Here is a 26,777-nt window from a genome sequence, read left to right as displayed (position 1 = left end):
GTAGCATACCCACTCCACCAACCACCCAAGACCAGAATGAGGCATTAAGTATCCTATAGCAAACTGCAGTTCAGAGGTGATACAAAATCATCCCAAGCAACCAAGAACTCACTGGATAAGAAAGAAATGAGGAACAGTCCATAAAGGTAGGAAGCTTGAATTAGTGTGTAAGGTCCATTCCATTCTTTGCAGCTGCCTCTGCTATAAAATAAGGATAATACCTATGTTCCCTAGAGGCAGGAGGCTAGAGAGATGGCCTCTTGAAGTACCTTCAGGCCCCACACTCTGTGATGCTTGTCACTTCCCACTCCTGCAGTGCAATTTCCCTGTGCTTTCCCCAACAGGTCAGACTGCTTGTAGACACACTTTTTAAGGAGGATCTAGGTGTGCTCTTTTTTTTTTTTTTTTTTTTTTTGGCAGTACGAGGGCCTCTTACTGTTGTGGCCTCTCCCATTGCGGAGCACAGGCTCCGGACGCGCAGGCTCAGCGGCCATGGCGCACGGGCCCAGCCGCTCTGCGGCATGTGGGATCTTCCCGGACCGGGGCACGAACCTGCGTCCCCTGCATCGGCAGGCGGACTCTCAACCACTGCACCACCAGGGAAGCCCAGGTGTGCTCTCTTGAAGCCAACATTTATTAAGTTAGCACCTCATCTCCAAAACAGAAAGGATGAGGAGCCCCTGAGGCGGAGAGGAAAAGCCATTTAGGGTATATTTGATATACCCTAAATATTAGGGTTCATTTATTTCTCATGTTTTACTTTCTCTTCTAATCAAAGCAAAGACTGTCAGACTGCTTAGGGCAGTGAAGAGGGACTGGACCCAGTTTAACTAGAGTCAAGTTCCCTGAAAACTTTTGAATTACTGGATTTAAAAAGATGTGGTGGTTTCTTGGAGGCTGGGGAAGAAGGAACTATGTGATTTAAACAGAGGATAAGGATATCAAACAAACAAGAAAGTCTCCTCCTTTTCTGTATTCTGCTCCAGATATGTACATGAGGAGAGGTGGGCTGAGAGATGCAGTCAGACTCAGGCATAAGTTTCAGGTCAGAGGATGCAAACTGGTGGCCTGTGGACTGGATCCAGCCTGCAGACTTATTTAGTCTGGCATTCATGGTATCAAAAAACACTGAACTGTTGCCAATACTTGAAAACTGGGATACTTTACATAAACATTTGGATTTCCATCTTCCATGGAAAACTCAGATCGGACAACACTGGGCTTGCATATCTGGATGGCAATGACTGGCTGCATCAGAGAAGAGCTGCCTCTGGGGGTGGGGGTGAGGGTGCACCTCTGCCTCACAGCTCCCCACTATGTTCTTACACCCAGGCCACTTTACTCCTATTATCGGTCTGACCCCAGTGGGCACTTGAGTTTACAACCCCTAATTTAAGAGTTCCACTGATTCGATATGGGGAATAACTACATAAATGCATCAAGATGAACTATTTTTTATTTTGACTACACCACCCCTTAGCCTATGTGAGTGAAACACTCTGAAGGAGCATTTACCACAGACAGTGGACTAGACTCCAGGATGTGTCTTATTCCCAGCATTTTGCTTCTGGATAAAGGAAGGAAATAGATGTTGTCTTACAGGCAGAACCTTCTACAGCCCTAACTAATTTTACAGATTATATCCCTTGAGGAAGGAAACAGCCATAACCTCTCCCTTCATTCACCATACCAACCTTTGCACTGTGGAAAATGCTGAGTTGCATGTGCTAACCAAATTCTAAACCTTCACCTTCTTTCCAGTACCTTGGTCTGCTCCAATTCTTTGTTCTTGGCTTGAATGATTGCTTCAAAGTCCTTCTTGCTGCGATTTAGCTCCTCCATCAGAGCCCGATGCTGCAGAAACATAGCAGATACATACTCAAGATGCGTTACACTGCATTGTTCCTTTCAGCCACCATGCCTGTCTCTCCCTCTGTCAGCAGCTTTGGTTCATGAGATCAATGGATTGGCAATTTCAAAATAATGTTTTTTTTCCGTCAGGACATCCCACTTACATACTGCTTTTTTCAGGGAAAGGGGCAGATAGGGAGGGATGCCATCAAATCTATTAATCCCTCTGGAAATAACCCAACTTCTGTGGCCATCCAAATCAACTGAAGAATTTACACTGCCTTCCAGAGAGTCTGATTCTGTGTGTTTGGCTTGGGGCCCAGGGATGTACATTTTTTACAAAGCCACACAACTGATCCTGAGAACAAATGCTCAAGAACTAGTAAGTAACTCTAAGGTTACCCAGCACTGGGAGCAGCTTTTAAAAAATAATCAGGGAAATATGGATTCAGGAAAACTAGATAATCATTTTCTTTGAAATGAAAAAGACTTTTAACTATTTATTCTATAAATCACATACTACATGCTCATAAGGTAATGCTGCCTGAACCCTGGCTGTGTCTTCTGGAAGCTGGCATGCCCAAGAGCTAGCAGCTCATTCATTGTGACTAACTGCCTACATCAAATGTCAAGAGGTTCCATTTCTATGAAACATATTTCTGAGCTCCCTCATACTTAAGTATAGCTTATATTTTAAATCTCATTTCAAATCCTTTTTTAAAGAAGATGATCTTTCTTTTTTATTATTTTAATTCTTTTATTTGGTGTTTTTCTTTTTTTTTCTGTTTTAATGAGAACTATATTTTCAAATGGTGGACTCTTTCTGCCCATAACTAAACTGAGGAAGACCTGCTGACTTAAAAGTCCAGGGGTTGGGAATTCCCTGGTGGTCCAGTTCTTAGGGTTCTGTGCTTCCACTGCAGGGGGCACTGGTTCGATCCCTGGTAGGGGAACTAAGATCCCAGATCCCACAAGCCATGTGGCATGGCCAAAAAGAATAAATAATAATATTGTATCTATGTTAAATCTGCTGAATTTAATAACAGTGCTAGGATGATGTAAGAGAACGCCCTTGTTTTGAGGAAACAAATACTGAAGTACTTTAGGGTAAAGGGACATAAAACATGCAATTACTTTTAAATACTTAAGTACTTTAGGGTAAAGGGACATAATATATGCCATTACTTTTAAATAATTCATAAAGAAAAATATACATGGAGAAAGAGAGAAAATGGTAAAGCAACTCTTGGTAGCTGAACCAATACCAGAAACTGCCTACCTCCACATTTCATATACATAAGAAAAACAGGGCTTCCCTGGTGACGCAGTGGTTGAGAATCCGCCGGCCGACGCAGGGGACACGGGTTCAAGCCCTGGTCTGGGAAGATCCCACATGCCGTGGAGCAACTAGGCCCGTGAGCCACAACTACTGAGCCTGCGCGTCTGGAGCCTGTGCTCCGCAACAAGAGACGCCAGGACAGTGAGAGGCCCGCGCACCGCGATGAAGAGTGGCCCCTGCTTGCCGCAACTGGAGAAAGCCCTCGCACAGAAACGAAGACCCAACAAGCCAAAAATAAATAAAAAAACAAACCAATGAACCAACATATAAAAAAAAAAAAAAGAAAGAAAGAAAATCCCCCAAGTCAGTTAGCTAATTTACACTTTGCAGCTGAAAGTGTGCTTTGCTGATAACTCAGCTGACTCCAATTCACCTTCTACATGTCCAGAATCACACTATATAACGGACATTCTGAAAACAGAAATGGACTTAGAATCCCAGTAACTTACAAAGTCTAGTCACTTAACCAAGTCACTTAACTACTTGCGGTTAAAGTATAGTTACTTATAAGATGCAAACATCAAAATGGCATTTGTGATGGGTGCGTTGTAAAATGCAAAGTGCTATATAAGTACGGGTAGTTTCTAAAACTGTGTTTGTGCTTTTTTACCCTTTTATAGCTGTGTTTAAAATGTTGGCTAGAAGAGTTAAAACTTGAAGAAACATTTTCTTTTGCACAGGAGTCCTTTTACGCTCATTGTTTGCTTATAAGGAAATACTTTGGAATAAGAATTTAACCATTTTCTGCGCACCTACATAGAAGGTAATAAATTATTACACTGTCTATAACTCAGCAGCCTTTCTAGGCTAGTACCTATTTCTGGCTTCTTTTAGGAGACACAGTCATAACAAAAATATTTAATGTGCCAGGCATTGTGCAAAGTGGCTTACATACATTGTGTAATTCTCACAAAAACTCTTTTGAGTTTGATGCAATTATTATTTCATCATCAGTAAAATGGGGAAAACAACAGCAGTTACCTCACAGGGCTGTTGTTATGGATTTGAAAAGACTATACATAGAGCATTTAGCACAGTGCCTGGCCAAAAGTTAACTGCTACACACAGTTTACCATTTGTAGGTACGTTCATTTTACAGATAAACAGACACAGAAAAAGGCAAGTGCAAGCAACAGGATTTTCAACTCAAGTCTGACTTCCCAAGTTTCTGCCGCTTGCTTTCTTCTTCCTTTTTTTAAAATTATCTCCTCGTACAGTAGGGGGAAATAGTAAATCCCCATGATAGTGGCTGAACTTAAAGCCAGGAAACACCTAATTTAATTGTCTTAGACTGTCCTCACCCCCTACCAACACCTGGCAAAGTGAGCTGCTCACTAAGTTCTTGAACTAATGAAAGACTAGGTTTCTAACCCAGGCGAGCTAGATCTTTCTGGGCTGGGTAGAGTCTCCTCGTCTCTGAGCTGGTATCCCTGGCTGCAGACCTGAAGAGGCTGTTCAGGTCCTGTTCGAGGAAACGGACTTGTCTTCCCCTCCTCAAAAAACAATTTACCAAGGGCCACTGCCCTCCGACCCACTAGGACTTGAAGGGTCCCAACCTACATTCGCCTGTGATAACTCCTAAACATCTCCACCACCGCCATGGCGACATTTTTGGAGCCCAGCTCTCCCCCGCCTTCCTCTTGGCAGGTGCCGAAGGTAGTATTTCTGAAAAGATATTATTCAAGACACACATTTTAAAATGTGTGGTCTGGGGGCTTCCCTGGTGGCGCAGTGGTTAAGAATCCGCCTGCCAATGCAGGGAACACAGGTTTGAGCCCTGGTCCGGGAAGATCGCACATGCTGTGGAGCAACTAAGCCTGTGCGCCACAACTACTGAGCCTGTGTGCCACAACTACTGAAGCCTGCACGCCTAGAGCCCGTGCTCCACAAGAGAAGCCACCACAATGAGAAGCCCGCACACCGCATTAAGAGTAACCCCTGCTTACCGAAACTAGAGAAAGCCCGCGCACAGCAACAAAGACCCAATGCAGCCAAAGATAAACTAATATTAAAAAATAAAAAAACAATAAAATGTGAGGTCTGCAGAAAAAAAGCAGTTATGTCAGAAGTCCTGAGTACTCATCTTGGCCACTAATTAGATGCATGTGCCTTAATTTTCTCATTTATAAAATGGGAAAACAGGTGCCCCCCTACATTGGGGTTAATAAGAAAAAAAATAACATATATGAGAGCACTCAGAAAAGTTTTTAAAGCTCTATGTAAATGTAAGTTATTATAATTATAGGCCTGGAAAATGAAAAAGAACAGCTTCAGAAGGACCACCAGGTGGACCGAACAATAACCATGTTTCATTTGAGAGTGGTAGGTCCCCCAGGCATGCTGTAATAGAACCATGACCTAAAAGTATCCTATTTTAGGTTAATGAATGGAGACTGGCCAAATGCATTATGCTAAATGATAGTGTGTTTTCCAGTCTGTCTCAGTAGAGGGTGAGGTGTTGTGGGTGCAGGGTGCTTAATGATTCCTCAGGGATTTCCAAGAGCAGAACCTTACTCTTTTCCAGTCAATTTCAAAACATTATCTGAATATTAATTTAATAATCCTCTAAATGGGAAACGTGCCTACCCCCCCACCCTAGAAAATACACAAGCTTAGAAAATAAAATTCTAAAAAGACTGAATTTTTCACCCAATGCTTTCCAAGGCTGTTTGTGCACCCAAGGTAGGCACCCTCCCAAGCATGAAGTAATATGTGATTGTTAGCACTGTAAAAAGGTTGGGAGGTAGGTAAGCAATGAAAGAACCGAATGATAAATTCTCCTGAACAAATTCTAATGCGATTACTCATTTTTCTCAAGGAGATGCAAACACTCACCTCCTGACTTATAACAAACTACTAATCATTACACATAAAGAAGACAAAGCAGGTTTTAAAGATGCAAAAGAACTCATAAAAAAATAAACAGAGGAGAGAGGTAGTCAAGTTAAACTAAATAAATTACAGGCAATCTTTTAGGATAATTTTATTCCTGTGAGCCTTGCCCCCTTCAGTAAATTGATACGTTTTGCTGACGGTTAAACTGCACATTCTCAACCTAACCTAAAATGCTTAATTGGAACATTCTCAGATGGTTTCAGGATGGCTTCAGCTCAGGAATGGTGAGGTAATGGAGGCCCTTGCAGGCCCTGGTGGCCAAGTCACAGCCTCAATTTCCCTCTGCTGCTCTCACCTTTCTGGAAGCGCAGCCACTCTCCTAGAGAGCCTCCTAATTGCTACAGGCTCATTTCATCTTCACCAAAGCAACTCGTGCTCAAATGAAGATGTAAGCTTTCATGCTGAGGTCTGGCATGTCTGTGAGGCTCCAAGTCTCCAACCTGATGGCATGAGCAGCTGCCACCTGCTCTGTCTACAGACTGGAGATGCCACAGAGGTGTGCGCTAAGCAGCAGAGGCAGCTGGTGGCCACAAGAAGTCTGGTTGCCCCCCACTCCACCGCCCACTATAAGCTCAGGACAATGGCAAGAGATTTACCTCCTGCAGAGTCTGGGCCAGCTGTTGCTTCAGGTCCTCTTCTCCTTGCTCTTTCTCCAAACGCTGCAAAGCCAAAAACAAAATGTAAGGTTACCCTGCAGGAAGGGGGAAAAAGGGACAAAATCCAGTAACAAGCAGAGCAGACCTGCTAGCGTGAGCATCTGGAAACGACAGGGGGCAGCAAGTGGGTGGAAAATCTCCCATTTTACTTCAAGCTGTTGGCAGTAAGGGACTTATGCAGAATTAAACTGCTCAAATACTGCACACCTCAGGGCTCTCACCTTCAAGCCACCACTCAGGGTGTTCTGGAGAAACTCTGGATTAATACTCCAAGTCCCCTTCACTGGCTAATGCTGTGACTCCCAAAAGGATGTAAACTGAGAGCTTCTGAGTCACCAAGTATCTAAACTGAAACACAATCCCCTGAGCTGGCACTCACAAGCTCCACCATGTTTCTTTCCTCAATTCTGGCCACTCTGTCTCTCACTCTGAGTCTTTACCACTTCTAGCCCATAAACTGCTCCTCCTCCTGCCTTGCCTGAGCTTATGCTATGTCTCCTCCATCCACCCCCTTGAATGTAGATGCCTTCTACATCATCACTCCCCTACATCCAGCACCTTCCAGAAGAACCTCTGGGCCCTTCCCTCCTTAAGAATTACCTACCCGGGACTTCCCACGTAAGACTCTGCACTCCCAAGGCAGGGGGTCCAGGCTCGATCCCTGGTTGGGGAACTAGATCCCACATGCATGCCACAACTAAGAAGTCCACATGCTGCAACTAAGAAGTCTGCATGCCACAACTAAGAAGCCCGCATGCCGCAACTAAGAAGTCTGCATGCCACAACTAAGAGTCTGCATGCTGCAACTAAGAAGTCCGTATGCCACAACTAAGAAGCCCACATGCTGCAACTAAAAGATCCCATGTGCCGCAACAAAGACCTGGCACAGACAAAATAAATAAATAAATAAAATATTTAAAAAGAAAGAATTACCTACCCATTTAATATGCCAACTGGAAATGGTTCTCTAATTTAAATATATTGACTTGAAACTGTTCTGATTATTTTGTGTGTATAATACATCTTTGTCTCCTCAACCAGACATATTCCTTAATGGCAAAAACCATTTATTAAGTATCTTTATAACCACCCAAACTCAAGTATAGTGCCAGGTAATGTGGGTACTCAAAAAAAAAATCTGTGTGGCTAATACGTATAAAATAGATAACTAAAAAAAAAAAAAAGAATGACGTGGAGAATTCCGTAACAAACAGGGTCCTCCTTCCATTATAGTAGTTGAAAATGCTACATCCTTGCTTTCATGATGTCCTCTGAACCCAAAGTGCTATCCTGGAACAACCAGACACCCTCAGAAACTGGTTACTTGAGGTTACAGGGAGTGCAAGATTCCACCCCATGGGGTGGTGGTGGAAGTATCATACAATAACATTTAATTTCCAGAGGAAGAGCAGAAGTGATTCCAGGCTTGTGTTGAGACCCCAGCATTAGCACTGCTGGCCCTGCAGGTGAGATGTTTGTGCCCAGTGACAACAGCATAGCATCTTCCTTGGACTAGGTCTGTCTCATTCCTGACTGTGTAGTTTCCAGCCTTGTTTTCCCAGTCCCCCAGCAACTAATGTTGTTTAAATAAATTCCTTATATTGCAAAAAAAAAAAAAAAAAGTCTGTGGGAATTCCCTGGCAGTCCAGTTGTTAGGACTCTGTACGCTCAATGTTGAGGGCCCGGGTTTAATCCCTGGTTGGCGAACTAAAATCCCACAAGCCACACAGCGCAGCCAAAAAAAAAAAAATTCTGTGTGAAGTAGCAAGGGTTAAATGAGTTTCTGAGCAAGCAGTAGGGGTAGGATAAATTCTTAGGGCTTGGTGGGAGAGGGGAATGCAACTAATAAACAAAGGACTAGATATACGTCACTAGGAGCGATTTATATATGGCCCTCTCATTCCTGGAGAAATTCTCTAAACCAGTCCTTTTTGCCTTTCTTTACCATTTTGATAAGGAAAAAGATTTCACAGCTATATCTTGAAGCATGCTGAAAGGAGCCACAAATATTAACAGTAACTCTTGTTCCTGAGCACATAAGCCTTTAAAGAGAGCTCTACTCTGGTGAAGGTGTCATACACTAAATATGTGAAGATAAACCTCCATCTATTAATTTCAAGAACTAGTCCAGGCTGGAAAAGGGCAGCAAAAAGGTACACATAAGCAAGCAGTGTATACCCTTAGAAAGACCTATTTAATCCATGGCCTTGGCTAAGACCAGCAGTTTACGGGGCGGGGGGGATAGCTGAGATTAGAATGAAATTTACAAATTGTTCAGAAATAAGCCAACATAACTGGTTGTTTCTTACCCTGAGTAAAGTACATGAAAGAGAAAAGCTTATTCACTTCAATCCTGATTGGCCCCTCTTAGTTCTAAGTCAACAATGGGGAATTCTTGACATTCAGTATTACCTGAGCAAGTAGGTGAGAGTAAAACATGTGGCTCTTGCCAGATGGGAACTGACATTTTGAGCAGAACCAGGATCAGCCATAGCCTAGAAGCTTTGTGCAAGTGCTTGTCATCTAATCCCAAATGACTTGGGGATGCAGACACATTTGCCCTCACTTTGACACAGCTAAGACAGTCATTATTTTACCTACTAAAGGCCCTGTGGGAGGTGGCTTATCACTCAACCCAACAACTGAGTCATGGTGTACCTGTCCCCTCCCATGCTGGCTACTCAGGTCAGACACAAACGTTTTCTGCCTTTCTAGCCTCCCACTTCCTAGGTTAGCTACAGAGCTAACAAGTTGCCAGGTAAATCAAGGGCAGAGTAATCAGGTGACCTACCCCTGCCTTGGGTACAGAAATTTGGCTTTGACCTCAGAACAGAGAAAGATTACTCATGAAGACAACTATTGCGTTAATTGGGGTGTGCTGTAATTTTGGGGCATCTTCACCTTCATCCAACCTCTCTCTGAATTTACCTCAGTTCTGAGATGCCTCACCTTTGCATCCTGTTATATCTTGGCTGGTTCTGCCAGTCACCTTTCCCCATCTTGACATCCCAACTCTGGCTCTTGATCTGATCATTATGCTGAACCTCAAAGTTTTCTGTTCCCATTACATCTCCTGTCCCTGGCACTCAGCACTTGGTCCCTGATCCAGAAACAGAGAGTTCTGGCCAGAGGCTCACGAAGGGCCTGCCCATCCCAAGGGGCACTCTTGTCCTTCCCTCCTGTGTGGTACCTGGAGATGCTGCTGCTCTTCCTGGAAAGTCTTCTCCAGCTGCTCCACTCTGGCCTGCTGTTGGGCCTGCTCTGCACACAGCTGGGACTGTAAATCCTGCAGTTCCTGCTCCATTTTCACAATTTTCTTTGAGTTCCCTTTTTGGGTCTGCTTTTTCACATTCAGAACAGCTACCTGCTTTTCCTGTAACTGTGTTTTCAGCTTTAGAATCCTGGACATCGTTACCTTAAACAGCTCTAAGCGGCTCTGAGATGCTGAAGGATTTGAGGCTTTCTGCTTCTTATAATGAAGCTCTACAACTTTTGCAGGGCCTGGGTCAACATGAGCCCCTGTGGTCTTCCCACTTAGCTGAAGAGAAGTCAACTTAGGATCCAAATATTCAGAGGGTTGACTAGCCACTTCACCTTTCCCATGTGACTTCACTGGCTGACCAGGTTCACAAGACACTTTACTTATTTTGGATTTCAAATTTGAGGGGCCTTCAGCTCCAGAACCCTCTAATTCATTCAAACTAAATTTCCTTTTAGCTCTCAAGCCCTTATTTTTTTCCATCATCTGGTCACTTTTTGGGGAAAGACAAGGATAAATCCTCTCCCAGTCTTCTTCAGTAACTTCATATTCATACTCTGCATTCTCCTTATTTTCCAGAGGCACCCCAAGCTGGATGTGATCTCCATTATGGATAGAATAGACCTTTAAAGGTTCTAGACGTTCTCTGTTCAGCCAAACACCATTCAGACTCTGGGGAAAGGGAAAGAAAGACAAAATAAGTTTCATGATTTCTCTCCTCTTAATGGAATTTCCCTCCTGCTGCTGCAAAACCTTCTGTCTTTTCAGAAAGAAAATCCTTGGAAGCAGAGTCAAGATGGCGGTGCGGGAAGACACGGAATTAGTGTCTCCCCACAACTAGGGTGCCTGCCACCACTGGTGGGGGACTCTGATGCCCAAGGAGATGGGAAGAACCCCAAAGTGAACCGGTAGGACATAGGGGGACTGAGGAGGGAGGAGAAGTGGAGGCCAGATAGGATTGGCACCCCTGAGGCCAGGGAGATCAGGAGAGGCAGGCGGGAGGGGCCCTCCAGAAGGAGCGAGAGAGATGGGGAGAGTGACTGCCCCACCCACTCGAGCCCAGGAAGCCTGCTGGGCTCCCAGGTGAGGTCCCCTGCCCTCTGAGACCGGGGGTGGGGGGCACGCCTGGGCCCCTTCTGTTCCTTGAGCCTAAGCCCCACCCCCCACAGCCCCCAGGGCCTTTTCCAGCCCTGTGGGTCCTGCGCATTGGCTCCACCCACCACCCAAACCTCACCCTTGATTAGGCCCCACCTTCCACAGCCAAGGCCTTCCCCCCACCCCACCCTTTTTTTCTTTTCTTTTCCCTCTTCCTCTTTTTTCCTATTGTGATGTACCTTCCAGTTGTTGATTCATCTATATTTTTATTTTCTTTTTAACATACCTGTTCGTTTCCTAGTCTAATTTTATTTTTTACTCTGTTACTGTTTTTTTTTTTTTTACCCCACATGGCTTGCGGGATCTTGGTTCACGAGCTCAGGGTTGGGCTGAAGCTCCTGTGGTGGGAGCTCCGAGTCCAAACTACTGGACTAACAGAGAACCTCAGACCCCAGGGAATATTCATCAGAGTGAGGTCTCACGGAGTTCATCATCTTAGCACCAAGACCCAGCTCTGCCCAATAGCCTACAAACTCCAGTGTTGGAAACCTCAGGCCAAACAACCAGTAAGACAGGAACACAATCCCAATCATAAAAAAGAAAAAAGAGAGATGGCAAAAAAATACGTCACAGGTGAAGGAGCAAGGTAAAAACCTACAAGACCAAGTAAATGAAGAGGAATAGGCAATCTACCTGAAAAAGAATTCAAAGTAATGACAGTAAAGATGATCCAGAATCTTGGAAATAGAATGGAGGCACAGATTGAGAAAATATAAGAAATGTTTAACAAAGATCTAGAAGAACTAAAGAACAAACAAACAGAGATGAACAACACAATAACTGAAATGAAAAATAAACTAGAAGGAATCAATAACAGAATAACTGAGGCAGAAGAACGAATAAGTGAGCTGGAAGACAAAATAGTGGAAATAACTGCTGAGGAGCAGAATAAAGAAAAACGAATGAAAAGAATTGAAGACAATCTCAGAGCCCTCTGGGACAACACTGAATGCACCAACATTCGAATTATAGGGGTCCCAGAAGAAGAAGAGAAAAGAGTCTGAGCAAATATTTGAAGAGATTATAGTTTAAAACTACCCTAACATGGGAAAGGAAATAGTCACCCAAGTCCAGGAAGCACAGAGAGTCCCATACAGGATAAACCCTAGGAAAAACACACCAAGACACATATTAACCAAACTAACAAAAATTAAATTCAAAGAAAAAGTATTAAAAGCAGCAAGGGAAAAACAAAAAATGACATACAAAAAAGGAATCCCCATAAGGTTATCAGTGATTTTTCAGCGGAAACTCTGCAGGACAGAAGGGAGTGGCAGGATATACTTAAAGTGATGAAAAAGAAAAACCTACAACTAAGATTATCCTACCCAGCAAGGATCTCATTCAGATTCAATGGAGAAGTCAAAAGCTTTTCAGACAAGTAAAAGCTAAGAGAATTCAGCACCACCAAATCAGCTTTACAACAAATGCTAAAGAAACCTCTCTAAGCGGGAAACAAGAGAAGAAAAAGACCCACAAAAACAAACCCAAAACAGTTAAGAAAATGGTAATAGGAACATATATATCGATAATAACCTTGAATGTAAATGGATTAAACACCCCAACTAAATGACACAGACTGGCTGAATGGATACAAAAACAAGACCCATACATATGCTGTCTACAAGAGACCCACTTCAGACCTAGGGATACATACAGACTGAAAGTGAAGGGATGGAAAAAGATATTCCATGCAAATGGAAATCAAAAGAAAGCTGGAGTAGCAATACTTGTATCAGATAAAATAGACTTTAAAATAAAGACTGTTACAAAGATAAGGAGGGACACTACATAATGATCAAAGGATCAATCCAAGAAGAAGATGTAACAATTATAAATGTTTATGCGCCCAACATAGGAGCACCTCGATACATAAGGCAAATGCTAACAACCAGGAAAGAAGAAATCGATAGTAACATAATAATAGTAGGGGACTTTAACACTCCACTTACACCAATGGACAGATCATCCAAACAGAAAATAAATAAGGAAACACAAGCTTTAAATGACACAAGAGACCAGATAGATTTAATTGATATTTATAGAACATTCCACCCAAAAGTGGCAGAATACACTTTCTTCTCAAGTGCATACAGAACATTATCCAGGATAGATCACATCTTGGGTCACAAATCAAGCCTCAGAAAATTTAAGAAAATTAAAATCATATCAAGCACCTTTTCTGACCACAACACTATGGAGACTGGAAACCAATTACAGGAAAAAAACTGTAAAAAACACAAATACCTGGAGGCTAAACAGTGTGCTACTAAATAACTAAGAGATCACTGAAGAAATCAAAGAATAAATTTAAAAATACATAGAAACAAATGACAATGAAAACATGATGACCCAAAACCTATGGGATGCAGCAAAAGCAGTTCTAAGAGGGAAGCTTATAGCAATTCAAGCTCACCTCAAGAAACAAGAAAAATCTCAAATAAACAATCTAATCCTACACTTAAAACAACTAGAGAAAGAAGAACAAAGAAAACCCAAAGTCAGTAGAAGGAAAGAAATCATAAAGATCAGAGCAGAAATAAATGAAATAGAAACAAAGAAAACAATAGCAAAGATCAATAAAACTAAAAGCTGGTTCTTTGAGAAGATAAACAAAATTGATAAACCCTTAGCCAGACTGATCAAGAAAAAAAGGGAGAGGACGCAAATCAACAAAATTAGAAATGAAAAAGGAGAAATCACAACTGACATTGCAGAAATACAAAGGATTATAAGAGACTACTAAAAACAACTATATGCCAATAAAATGGACAACCACAGGGGCTTCCCTGGTGGCGCAGTGGTTGAGAGTCCGCCTGCCAATGCAGGGGACATGGGTTCGTGCCCCGGTCTGGGAAGATCCCACATGCCGCAGAGCGGCTGGGCCCGTGAGCCATGGCCGCTGAGCCTGCGCGTCCGGAGCCTGTGCTCCACAATGGGAGAGGCCACAACAGTGAGAGGCCTGCATACTGCAAAAAAAAAAAAAAAAAAGGACAACCACAAAGAAATGGACAAATTCTTGGAAAGGTACAATTTTCCAAGACTGAACCAGGAAGAATTAGAAAATATAAACAGACCTATCACAAGTAATAAAATTGAAGCCGTAATTAAAAATCTTCCAACAAAAGTCCAGGACCAGATGGCTTCACAGGTGAATTCTATCAAACATTTAGAGAAGAGCTAACACAGATCCTTCTCAAACTCTTCCAAAAAATTGCAGAGGGAGAAACACTCCCAAATTCATTCTATGAAGCCACCATCACCCTGATACCAAAACCAGAAAAAGATATCACAAAAAAAGTAAATTATAGACTAATATCACTGATGAACATAGTTGCAAAAATCCTGAACAAACTACTAGCAAACAGAATCCAACAGCACATTAAAAGGATCATACACCATGATCAAGTGGGATTTATCCCAGGATGCAAGGATTCTTCAATATACGCAAATCAATCAATGTGATACACCACAATAACAAATTAAGGAATAAAAATGATATGATCATCTCAATAGATGCAGAAAAAGCTTTTGACAAAATTCAACACCGATTTATGATAAAAACTCTCCAGAATATAGGCACAGAGGGAACCTACCTCAACATAATAGAGACCATATATGACAAACCCACAGCAACCATCATACTCAAAGGTGAAAAACTGAAAGCATTTCACTAAGATCATGAACAAGACAAGGATGTCCGCTCTCGCCATTCTTATTCAACATAGTGTTGGAAGTCCTAGCCACAGCAATCAGAGAAGAAAAAGAAAAGGAATACAAATTGGAAAAGAAGAAGTAAAACTGTCACTGTTTGCTGATGACATGATACTATGCATAGAAAATCCTAAAGATGCCACCAGAAAACTACTAGAACTAATCAATGAATTTGGTAAGGTTGCAGGATACAAAATAAATGCACAGAAATCTCTGGCATTCCTATATACTGACAACAAAAAATCAGAAACAGAAATTAAGGAAACACTCCCATTTACCACTGCAACAAAAAGAATGAAATACTTAGGAGTAAACCTGCCTAAGGAGGTGAAAGACTTGTATTCAGAAAACTATAAAACACTGATGAAAGAAATCAAAGATGACATAAACAGATGGAGAAATATACCATGTTCTTGGATTGGAAGAATCAATATTGTGAAAATGACTATACTACCCAAAGCAATCTACAGATTCAATCCCTATCAAACTACCAATGGCATTCTTCACAGAATCAGAACAAAAAAATTTACAATTCATATGGAAACACAAAAAACCCCGAATAGGCAATCTTGAGAAAGAAAAACGGAGCTGGAGGAATCAGGATCCCTGACTTCAAACTATACCACAAAGCTACAGTAATCAAGACAGGCTGGTACTGACACAAAAACAGAAATATAGATCAATGGTACAGGACAGAATGCCCAGAGATAAACCCACGCACATATGGGCACCTAATTTACGACAAAGGAGGCAAGGATTTACAATGGAGAAAAGACAGCCTCTTCAATAAGTGGTGCTGGGAAAACTGGACAGCTACATGTAAAAGAATGAAATTAGAACACTACCAGGCTTCCCTGGTGGCGCAGTGGTTGAGAGTCTGCCTGCTGATGCAGGGGACACGGGTTCGTGCCCCGGTCCGGGAAGATCCCACATGCTGTGGACCGTGAGCCATGGCTGCTGAGCCTGCATGTCCAGAGCTTGTGCTCCTCAACGGGAGAGGCCACAACGGTGAGAGGCCTGCGTACCGCAAAAAAAAAAAAAAAAAAAAGAACACTACCTAACACCATACACAAAAATAAACTCCAAATGGATTAAAGACTTAAATGTAAGACCAGACACTATAAAACTCTTAGAAGGGGCTTCCCTGGTGGCGCAGTGGTTGAGAGTCCGCCTGCCGATGCAGGGGACACGGGTTTGTGCCCCGGTCCGGGAAGATCCCACATGCCGCGGAGCGGCTGGGTCTGTGAGCCATGGCCCCTAGGCCTGCACGTCCGGAGCCTGTGCTCTGCAACGGGAGAGGTCACATCAGTGAGAGGCCCGCGTACCGCAAAAAAAAAAAAAAAAAAAAAAAAGAAAGAAAGAAAACCCTTGAGAACAAATAGAAAAGAAAGGTTCATAAACTGCCATCCTTAGAAACAGCATTCTTCAAACAGCACTTTGGCTTTTTACCTATATGAGGTTCATTTCTCCAGAGAAGTGCCTGTGTAACAGGCAGGAATCACCTTGTTACTGGTGGATGATTTACTCAAATAAATGTATTAGCATTAAAAGAAACTGAAATTGAATAGCTCCTATTGATGTAAACTGGGGGCAATGGCCCAAGACTGGAAAAACTGCTAAGAGTGAAGGAAGTAGCATCTAATAATGAGGTTCCAAAGGTATGCTTGGCCAAGAAAATCATGCAGGCACTGTCTCTGGATGTGTGTGGCCCCTGAACACATTGGTGAATGAAAAAACACTTCCCAGTACACATAAACCAAAAAAGAAAGTACCAATACCTTGTACTGGGGTCAAATCGTAGGTCGGATCTGATCCAAATAACAGCACCAATGGTCCATGGGCAACAGAACACGTGGTTAAGAGCTGGAGCTCTGGACTCAGCTTATTAGTTGCATGGCCTTCACCAATTTACTTAACCTCTTTGTACCTCAGTTTTGTCTGTAAAATAGTACAGTTCCTATCTCATACTGCTCCTGTGAGGAATGACTGAGGTTATACATACAAAACACTTAGCACAGTGACCCACATAGAACAAATGCTCGATATTTACTTTTGTGGTTTAAATTAAATCACAGTGTGGGGATTAACAGCATGAACCTGAAGTCAGACTGCCTGGGTTTGTAATTTGGCTCCATTACTTAACAGCTGTGTGACTTAGGCAAGTTTCTTAACCTCTCTATGCCCCAACTGCCACATCTATAAAATGGAAGATAATAATAGTCTCTCCCTCATGGTGTTTGTGTGGATTTAATGAGGTAGAGTATGTACTGTACTTAGGAAAGTACCTGGCACATGGTAAGCATTATATAAGTGTATATATAAGTGTTCACTACCATTATTTTGTTCTAGCTCAACTGATTTATCAACAATCACGTCAACTCTGTGCTCAGCATCTTGCAAAGTAAATATACCTAGTACAAAAGCAGAAGATATGAAAACATCTTTTAGCAGCTGACCATGGAAAGCAAAACACAAGGGCATATTTAAGCAAATGTGGGATTACATAGCACAGCCTATAAATGTAAAGGAATATCATGTAGAGCTGGGTTAGCTAAGAGATGCTAAAGGGAGATGATAGGTCCTAAAATAGACCTGAAGCAAATGCAGCATTTAAAGTTTAAAGAGACAAGTGGGCATTTTAACCCATATCCAGGACTTAACTTTGGGGGACAGGACAGAGATGAAGCTCACATCTGAACAGGGACTAAGGCTTATGCTTATGTTGGTAAAAATAGCTACCTACACTCATGAAGAAAAAATACCTGGTCAACCCAAATATGAAAGACAGGGGGCTGGACCACAAGGCACAGAGGATCCAGGGGAGTAGAGACTGGATCTCAGCTCTGGTTTGGTATTAGGCCCTGGTTTCTGGTTCTATATTATTTGGCTCAAGCAGGGAGAGGGAGAGAAAGACGAGCACAGAAACACACAGAAAGACTGGCTTTTACCTCACTGCCTTGGGCCTAACCTGGCTTATCTGTCAACCTTCTCCTAAACTTTCCATTCATATTCAGCCTGAGAAATTATAGGAAGTGATCGGTTCTGCAGACTTCTGAAACAACACATGAGGAATTAACAAAGGAGGCGGATGGAGACCAGAAGAGTCAATTTTAAAATATACATAGGAAAACAGTCTCAGGGAAAGTAATATGACACAGGAGGCCACCTAATGCCAAGATACAGACGTTTAAGAAAAACTCAAAGGCAAAGATAATGTTAAACAAATAAAGGTTATAGAAGCAGTCCAAGACGAGAGAGAACAAGGATTCCCTAAAAAGCTGGGGCAAACACTTGAGACATATGGCAGCCCTCCACTAGATCCTCTGTATTAACCTGCCTTCCTTCAGAGCGCTTTAGGTCTGAAAAATAAGCTCTCAAAATTTTTCCATCACACTTTATCCTTGGATGCCTCTGTTTACCCATTAATCACTCTTCGGTGACACCTAGTAGTATAATTTGGACCAAAGGCCCAAAATGATTCTGTTCACACAGTGACTGTAGAAAAGATGAAAATACCATGGCTATACAGGAACAGTCAAGTACTGCCCAGGATATGATTTCAAATACAATGGTTTAAACAAATCAAACTCTGTTCAATACTTTCTTGATGCTGGTTTTCATAATCACCAGTCTGAACAATGTCAGCAGCAGCAAAGTGATAACCAAAGAAAAGCCTGCCCAATGTCTCAGTAATCAATGAGGAAAAGGTGGAATAACCCTCACCCCCTTAAATACTAATTACTTCACTTAATGCTCAATCTCTGTCCAGCATTTTTAATTGGTTGTTGAGAACAGTGGAAACCCAAAGCCAAAAGCCAATGTTTCCTTGCAGTTCTCTAGATGACTTATGTAGCTCAGTGGTTCTCAGCCCTAACTGTAGAGTGAAATCACCTGGAAACGTTTAGAACAAATAGCAGTGCCTGAGTCTCATCCTTAGACTGAATTAATTGGTCAGAGGTGGGACCTAGGCATCAGAATTTTTAAAGCCAGGTTTAGACACAAACACTGTGTATAATCATATTAAGACACAGGGCCCCTTTGCAGTCAACCCTTCACCCACATCCAGGCAGCTACTCATCTGGTCTCTACAAAGGTCTGCCTTTTCCATAATGTTGTATAAATGGAATCATACACTGTATGTACCCTTTTGAGTTTGGCTGCTTTCGCTTAGCATGATGGCTCTGAGATGTGTCCACTTGGTTGCATTACAGTAGCTTGGTATTTTTATTGCTGAGTAGTACTCCAGGGTATGGGTATATCAGCTTGTTTCTCTGTTCCCTAGTTGTTTTCTTCCAGTTTTTGGTGATTATGAATAAAACCACTATAAACATTCAGGTACAAGTTTCTGTGAGAACATAAGTTTCCATTAATTTGGGGTAAATACCTAAAAATGGAATCTCTGGGTAAGTGTATGTTTAACTGTAAGAAACTGCCAAACTGTTTTTCAAAGTGGCAGTACTATTTTATTTCCTCAGTTGCAGTGTTTAAGAGTTCCAGTTACTCTGCATGCTCACCAGCACTTGGTAGTGTTTTATTTTAGCTATTCTAATAAGTGTATCAGTCAATATTTTTAAAAATTCTTTACTAAAACATAACATAAAAACATACAAATCATAAATGCACAACTAGGTGAATATCACAAAATGAACACTCAGTATAACTACCACAAGGTTTAAAAAAAAAAAAAAAATCCCCACATTATCAGCATCCCAGAAACATCCTTATGCCTCCTTCTAGCCACTAAGTCCCCCCCACCACCCCATAAAGTGACTACTAGCCTGGCTTAACATCACACGTTAGTTTTGCCTGGTTTTGAACATTATACAAATGGCATGAAATAATATGTATTCTTGGGACTTCCCTGCCGGTCCAGTGGTTAAGAATTCGCACTTCCACTTCAAGGGGCGTGGGTTTGATCCCCAGCTGGGGAACTAAGATCCCGCATGCCAGGTGGCACAGCCAAAAAAAAAAAAGTATTTTTTTGTGTCTGTTTTCTTTCACTCAATATTATGTTTGCGAGATTTATCCATGTTGTTGGATATAGCAGTAATTCATTCAAGTTCATTACAGTATAGTGTTTCATTGTAAGAATATCCCACAGTTTATTTATCCATTCTACTGTTGAAAGACATTTGGGTTGTTTCCCTAGGAGTGAAAAGACTGTATGTGTGTATTTATGTATGTATGTATATACACATACATACATACACAACTTTAATAAATAATGCCAAATAATTTTCCAAAATAGTTGTACCAATTTACACTTCTACCAAAAGACTACTTGCTCCATACCCGTACTAATGTCTGGCATCATCAAAATTTAATTATAGTTACTCTCTGACTACAAGGTGTGTTGTGGTATTCCATCATGCTTTTAATTTGTATTTCCCAGGGACTTCCCCGGTGGCACAGTGGTTGAGAATTCGCCTGCCAATTCAGCGGACACGGGTTTGAGCCCTGGTCCGGGAAGATCCCACATGCCACAGAGCAACTAAGCCCGTGCGCCACAACTACTGAGCCTGTGCTCTAGAGCCCGCGAACCACAACCACTGAGCCCACGTGCCACAACTACTGAAGACGGTGCGCCTAGAGCCCGTGCTCTGCAACAAGAGAAGCCACCACAATGAGAAGCCCACGCACTGCAACGAAAAGTAGTCCCCGCTCACCACAACTAGAGAAAGCCCGCGCACAGCAACGAAGACCCAACGCAGCCAAAAATAAATAAATAATTTGTATTTGTATTATTTATTGATCAAATAAATAATCTGATCATTAATGAAGTTGAACAATGTTTCATGGCTACTGAACATTTGGAAAGAATCTTTTGTGAAGTGCCTGCCTCTTGCCCATTTTTATTTTTTTTAATTTATTTATTTTAGTTTATTTATTTTTGGCTGCGTTGGGTCTTCATTGCTGTGCATGGGCTTTCTCTAGTTGCGGAGAGTGGGGGCTACTCTTCGTTGCGGTGCACAGGCTTCTCATTGCGGTGACTTCTCTTGCTGTGGAGTACAAGCTCTAGGCACGTGGGCTTCAGCAGTTGTGGTGCGCAGGCTCAGTAGTTGTGGCTCGCGGGCTCTAGAGAGCAGGCTCAGCAGTTGTGGCGCACGGGATTAGTTACTCCATGGCATGTGGGATCTTCCCGGACCAGAGGTCAAACCCACGTCCCCTGCATTGGCAGGCAGATTCTTAACCACTGCACCACCAGGGAAGCCCCTGCCCATTTTTAATACTGGGTTATCTTTCTTTTTCTCATTGATTTGGAGTTCTATATACATCCGAGTATAAGCCCTTCACTGATTATATGTGTAGCAAGTATCTTCCACTCTGAGCTTATTTTCACTCTCTTAATGATATCTTTTGATGAATGGAAATTCTTAATTTTAATGTGCTATCTCCAGTATTTTTTAAAAGTCTCCCATGTATGGGCAAAATTGGAAACAGGGCTGAGGACCACTGCTCTAGCTGCTGGGAGACCAGAAGTTGAATTGTCCCAAGCAGCAAGGTTTGTTCAGACTCAACTGTGCACAGAAGGGGTTAAAATAGATCATCTCTAAGGTCCCCTTTTCGGTGCCAATTTATATTTTGCTCACAGTGCCTTGCCAAGAGTGCTGAACCAATTTACTTAGCATTTATGCTCTCTTTCAACACCATGCCAACTCAACTTAATCCTAGTGCAGGAAGGTACTTTCTCCAACAGCTTAAATCTAGCAGGTTTATGCATGCAAAATGAGGCCGCTGGGCAGGCCTACAGAATACCTGCGATACTATGAATTATAATAAGAAATATATACTTGGTATTCATCCCCATTTCTAGCACAGAGCTTCTAAAACCCTTGAAATTTCCTAAGTGGTAAGAGATCAAGGTAACTTTTGCTATGTTAATGAGGTGACTTTTGGAGGGTCACCTATGAGGGCTGGGTGCCAGGGGAACCAATCCTGTGATTGGAGAGTTGGAACTTTCAGTCTCACCCCTCAACCCCCTGGGAAGGGAGAGGGGCTAGTGGTTGATCACCACTGGCTAATGATTCAATCAAGTACACAAATGTAATGAAGCCTCCATAGACACCCAAAAGGATGGGGTTTGGAGAGCTTCCTGGTTGGTGAACACCTGGAAGTGCTACGAGAGGGGCAGGGCATGGACGCTCCATGCCCCTTCCCATATACCTTGCCCTATAAGTCTCTTTCATTTGGATGTTCACCTGTAACCCAGACCATATCCTTTTATAATAAACTGATAAATCTAAGTAAATGTATTCCTGAAGCTAATTAATTAATTAAATCCAAAGTGGGAGGTGGCAATGGGGACCTCTGATTTATAGCCAGTCAGCCAGAAGTACAGGTGAAAACCTGGACTTGGCAACTGGCACCTGAAGTTCAAGGATAGGGTCCTTGGAACTTCCAACCTATAGCCAGTTGGTCAGAAGCACTGATGTTAACGTGGCATTTTAACCTGGGTTGTGACTGGCATCTGAAGTGGAGGGTGGTCTTGTGGGACTGAGCCCTTTACCGGTGGAATCTGATGCTATCTCGGGTTGACAGATGGGTGGGGGGACATCCCCACACCCGTTGGAATTGGTCTCAGAATCATTTCAATACCCTTCCTTCTAACAGGTATCTTTAAAATCCTTTCAACCAGAGCAGTGCAAAATGGTGTCCAAAGACTTTTCACACTTCCTAATCCTTAACTGTTGACATCAGAATTTCTCTCACTTCACACTCTATATTTTCACTATTTGCAGGTGCTTGTATATCTGCACTTTAGGTATTTCCTAATTGCTGGGTTTTATACACTATTTCACCTCCCTTAGTATTCACATTTGATCTGTGGTTTTCAAATTTGTTTCAAGCAACAAAAACCCCTATATTCAAAGGAAATCTTCCTTAGAGCACTAATACATGAAACAGGTGAAAAGTGAGAGGAGGGGTTTGCTCTGATGGAAAGAAGTGGGAAAGAAAAGGAGCTAAGTGCAGTCAGCTCAGTTCCTCCCCCCCCCCCGACCATGTCCTGAATCACAGTTGTACTCCAGAATCTTTGTCAGATTCCCGAGATCTCTGGACCTCCAACTCACAAGAGACCAAGTCCCCTGGTAACTTAATCTAGTTTCTGGAATAGGACCTATTGCCCCAATTCAGGTGTTCCCTACAAAGTAACTAACTTCAAGTCATTAGACTTTATTGTGGCATAATCTAATCTCTGGCAACATAGAGAAGTAGTTGTCTCTGGGAAAGACAAGTGGGTAGCTAGGGGAGAAGATATCTTCTTTTAATTTTGAACCTTTCAATTTTGTATCATGTATTACCTCAGCGGGGGGGGGGAACCCTAACTTAAAAATAAACAAAAATTCAATAAAAGTAACTAGGCTTCCATGGATTACTGTACCTTGTTGTCCATAATTGTCCATTGGCCCTCGGCATTCTGCTTCAAAATACAGTGGTTTCGGGAAATCATCAGAGGGCAGATTTTTGATACCAACTGGTATGTGACACCAAATCCTCGCCCTACAGTCACCTAGGAAGACAACAACAATGTAAGAGACACAATCAGCCACCGTACTGAAAAGAGAGGTCCTTTACAATCTTGTCAACCAGCAGTATCCACAAGTCCTGACTTATGAAACCAGACTCCCATGAAACCCAAACAGCTCACTGGCCATCTCCTCCTTCAGCTGCCATGGGAGCCACTGGCTAGAGAAAGGTAAAAAGTTGTGACAAGAGACAGCTGAACATTAATCATGGAATGTCAGGGTTGGTAGGACTCTGAAAGGTCACCTGGTTCAGCCACTCATGGGATGGAGGAATTCCTTCTACACAACCCCATCAACTAGTCTTAAACACTGCCAAGAACTATAGCTTCTACATAAGACAGTCCTTCCAATTTTTTAATGGCTCTGACTTGGCATCTTTCTTCCTATAAATTCCATCCATCAGCCCAGGCTCTGCCCTGGGCACCACCAGAAAATCTCCAATCCCCCTTCACATGACAACTATAAAGTGTCTACTGAATCTTCCCTTTTCTCAGCCCTACGTTCCCAGTTACTTCAACGTAACTCCACGGCATAGGTTTGAGTCTTTTTGCCATCCTAATAGGTCTGTGAAGAGACTCCTGGTTTATTTTTATTCCTGGATGCCACATTAAGAAAAATAAACCTAATTTTTATTACATAGTCAATACAAGTATCACTTTCCTAGTTCTAGATTTTATCACTGGAGCATATAAATTGCATTAGCTTTCACAGCAGATCTATCATACCGCCAACGTATCCTTAGGCTTAGGAATGATTAAATTTCTTGGTCTAACCCTCCCCTAAGAATTTTTATGCTAAGTTATGTCTCTTCTGTCCTATACTTGACTAGTTGGTAAATTTGAATTCAAGGGCAGGACCTTACATTGATTCCTATTAAATTTCATCTTGTTAGTTCAGCCTATCATGAGCTTGTCAAGACCTTTCTGAATTTTTCATCTGCCATCAGACATACTCAATATCCCTTCCAGCTTGGAGTCACCCACCAAATTGATATGAGGCCCTCTGTACCTTCATTCAAGACAGATAAAAAGATTAAAACAGGTTGTAACCAAAGGCAAAGCTCTCAGGAAAGCCTAGTAAACATTCCACCACACAATCTAGGAACACCTTGAACCAGTTATAATTCAACCAAAAGATGGAAAAGTCCTTGTTTTCCATCTTATCCACAAGTACAGCATGAGAGCCTCTAGAAAAGGTTGCAAAGAAGTCCCAGTTCACATCTATCATATTTTCCTGAAAGACCAGTCAAGTTCATAATAACCCTGTCAAGGAAGGAAATAAAATTCTTCTGGGATCCAGGTAGTAGAATTCCCTGCTTATTCTTCTTGGTGCACACGCCACCTCTTTAATGACCCATACCCCAACCTAACCTGGGAACATTAAGCCAAATAGTCTGTGGTTTTCTAAAAGCTGCACTTTTTGTTCCTGTTGAATTCTTTCAAAATCATGCCTGTCCTCCTGAGTCCCTCAAAGACCACCACGATGCTTTGTCCCAATCTATTCCTCCCCACAAACTCTCATCTCAGCAACTGACACTACCACCCAACCTACTGCTTAGCCCCAAACCCAGAAGCCATCTTTGATTCACTCTACATCCCTCATCTCCACATTCAAATCATCAGCAAAATCTACTGGCTGTTAATTCAAATATGCCCTAATCTATTCACTTCTCTCTCTCTCAGTGGCCACTACCTTAATCCAAACAGCACTGTTTCCTCCAGTTACGCTGTTTTTGCTCCTGTGCCAGCCCCCATTCTTCACACAGTAGCTGGGGTGGTAATGTAAAAACTTTAAACCAGATCTTTTCCCTTCTTAAAATTCTCTAATAATCCAAACTTCCTTTCACAGCCTTTAAGGCCCTCAATGTCCTAACCCCCTCTACCTTTTTAGTGTTATCTCACATTATGGTCAGAAACACTACCTGAGGGTACTTTCACCTGTCCCCTCTGATTAGAACATCCTTCTCTCATCCATTTGCATGGGCTCCTTATCTTTCAAGTTTCAGCTCCTCAGAGGCCTACCTTGATTACCTGATCTAAAGTTGCTGCCTGATCCCTCCCTGGCCATTGCATGCCTTCACATTATTAGCATGCACTTACCACATCCAAAATTATCCTGCTTGTTTCATTTATTTTTGTCTACTTTTATTTACTTTTCTAAATTTATATTTAGAATTTAAATTTCATGAGCAGGGACCTTATCTGTCTTGTATACCACAGTACCCTGTACTCCTCAGAGCCTCTTTCTGCTCAGTAAATATCTGTGAATAAATGGAAGAATAAAGAGATCTTGCTTATGAGTCCTCCCAGATTCCAGGAGATGGGTACTTTTTTAGGTCAGAAGTTGGAAAATGGGTTATTACCACTGGAAACTATGGAGCAGCAGCCAAGAACCTTACAATCTGACTTGTTCCCCTCTAAAACGTTGTGGTGATCACCTCCACCAAAACTCTGAATCTGAAGTTTTTCAATGCTTTGACAGTTTGCCAGACATTCCATTAATTATAGAAGTTCCTCTGAATTAATATACATACCCTTTAAAAATGGAACGTTTAAGGATTTATCTGTCATCCATATTCAGTAAGAATTTCCATTTAGGTAGCTTTATTTCTAATAAATAAAGTATTAAATATTCCATTTTAATACCTGAGGGGAGACAGTCAGATTGCCATTATGGGTAGCCTGGAGAAAGTAATACAAAAAAGGGAGATGAGCACCTTTCTCTGAAATCACCTCCTATGAACTCTGAATCCAGGAAAAGAAGGAAACACTCTTTTTTGTCTTTCCCTTCACTGTTTGGTCCTAGAATTGACCTTGATATATTGATAATTCATCCACACCATGGTTAGAGTCTGCATGAGCTTATTTGAATATCCCAGCACCATGCATAACATAAAACTAAATTCCCCATGGGAACTGAGTGCCAACGAACTGCCAACTCGTTGCTGGGGACTGTTTCCATTTACAACAGTTTTGCAAGCCTTTGAGCTTATTGACAGTATTGGTCTACAAGTTCATCTTGTCCTTTCCCACCTTCGCTAATGCTTCCCTCCTAGGCATGACTCCTACTGTTTCCCAAATGACCAACAACTCCTCTAGGACCATCCTTTTCCTTTTTCCAACCCTCTTAGGGCAAAGAGCTTCATGAAAACCAAATACAGGAGAAGAAAAGAGAAAAATGAAGACACTATGATTTCCCCCAAAGGCCTAAGCACTTACAGGGCCTGGGAACTAGCTAATTTGCAATAAATCTCTATCTAATTTGTTTTTCTACCAAACTCTCTGGATTGGTTTAAGAAGTTTAAAGACATCCATTCAGGCAGACAATTTACTACAGTATTCCCTTCAATGAAATGAGAGGAACCTTGTTTTATTATTGTAGCT

At 42.1% G+C, this 26,777-nt stretch overlaps 1 protein-coding gene across 2 annotated transcripts in view; it reads right to left on the bottom strand.

The window, feature by feature from the left end:
* Window positions 1–26,777, bottom strand: part of RNF8 (ring finger protein 8) — a 37,921-nt gene that overhangs the window by 8,762 nt on the left and 2,382 nt on the right. For both annotated transcript variants that reach the window (XM_082848121.1, XM_082848120.1), the window contains exons 2-5: window positions 23,250–23,378; window positions 9,932–10,672; window positions 6,682–6,744; window positions 1,765–1,854 (exon numbers count right to left, since the gene is read on the bottom strand). In XM_082848121.1, the coding sequence (XP_082704247.1) occupies window positions 1,765–1,854; window positions 6,682–6,744; window positions 9,932–10,672; window positions 23,250–23,378 (1,023 nt within the window). The remainder of the gene's footprint in view (window positions 1–1,764; window positions 1,855–6,681; window positions 6,745–9,931; window positions 10,673–23,249; window positions 23,379–26,777) is intronic.

The sequence above is a fragment of the Leucopleurus acutus genome, assembly GCF_964270905.1.
Source record: "Leucopleurus acutus genome assembly, chromosome: 10".
NCBI classification, from domain to species: Eukaryota; Metazoa; Chordata; class Mammalia; order Artiodactyla; family Delphinidae; genus Leucopleurus; species Leucopleurus acutus.
The sequence above is the reverse complement of the archived record's forward strand: the minus strand, read 5'-3'. Positions and strand labels throughout refer to the sequence as shown.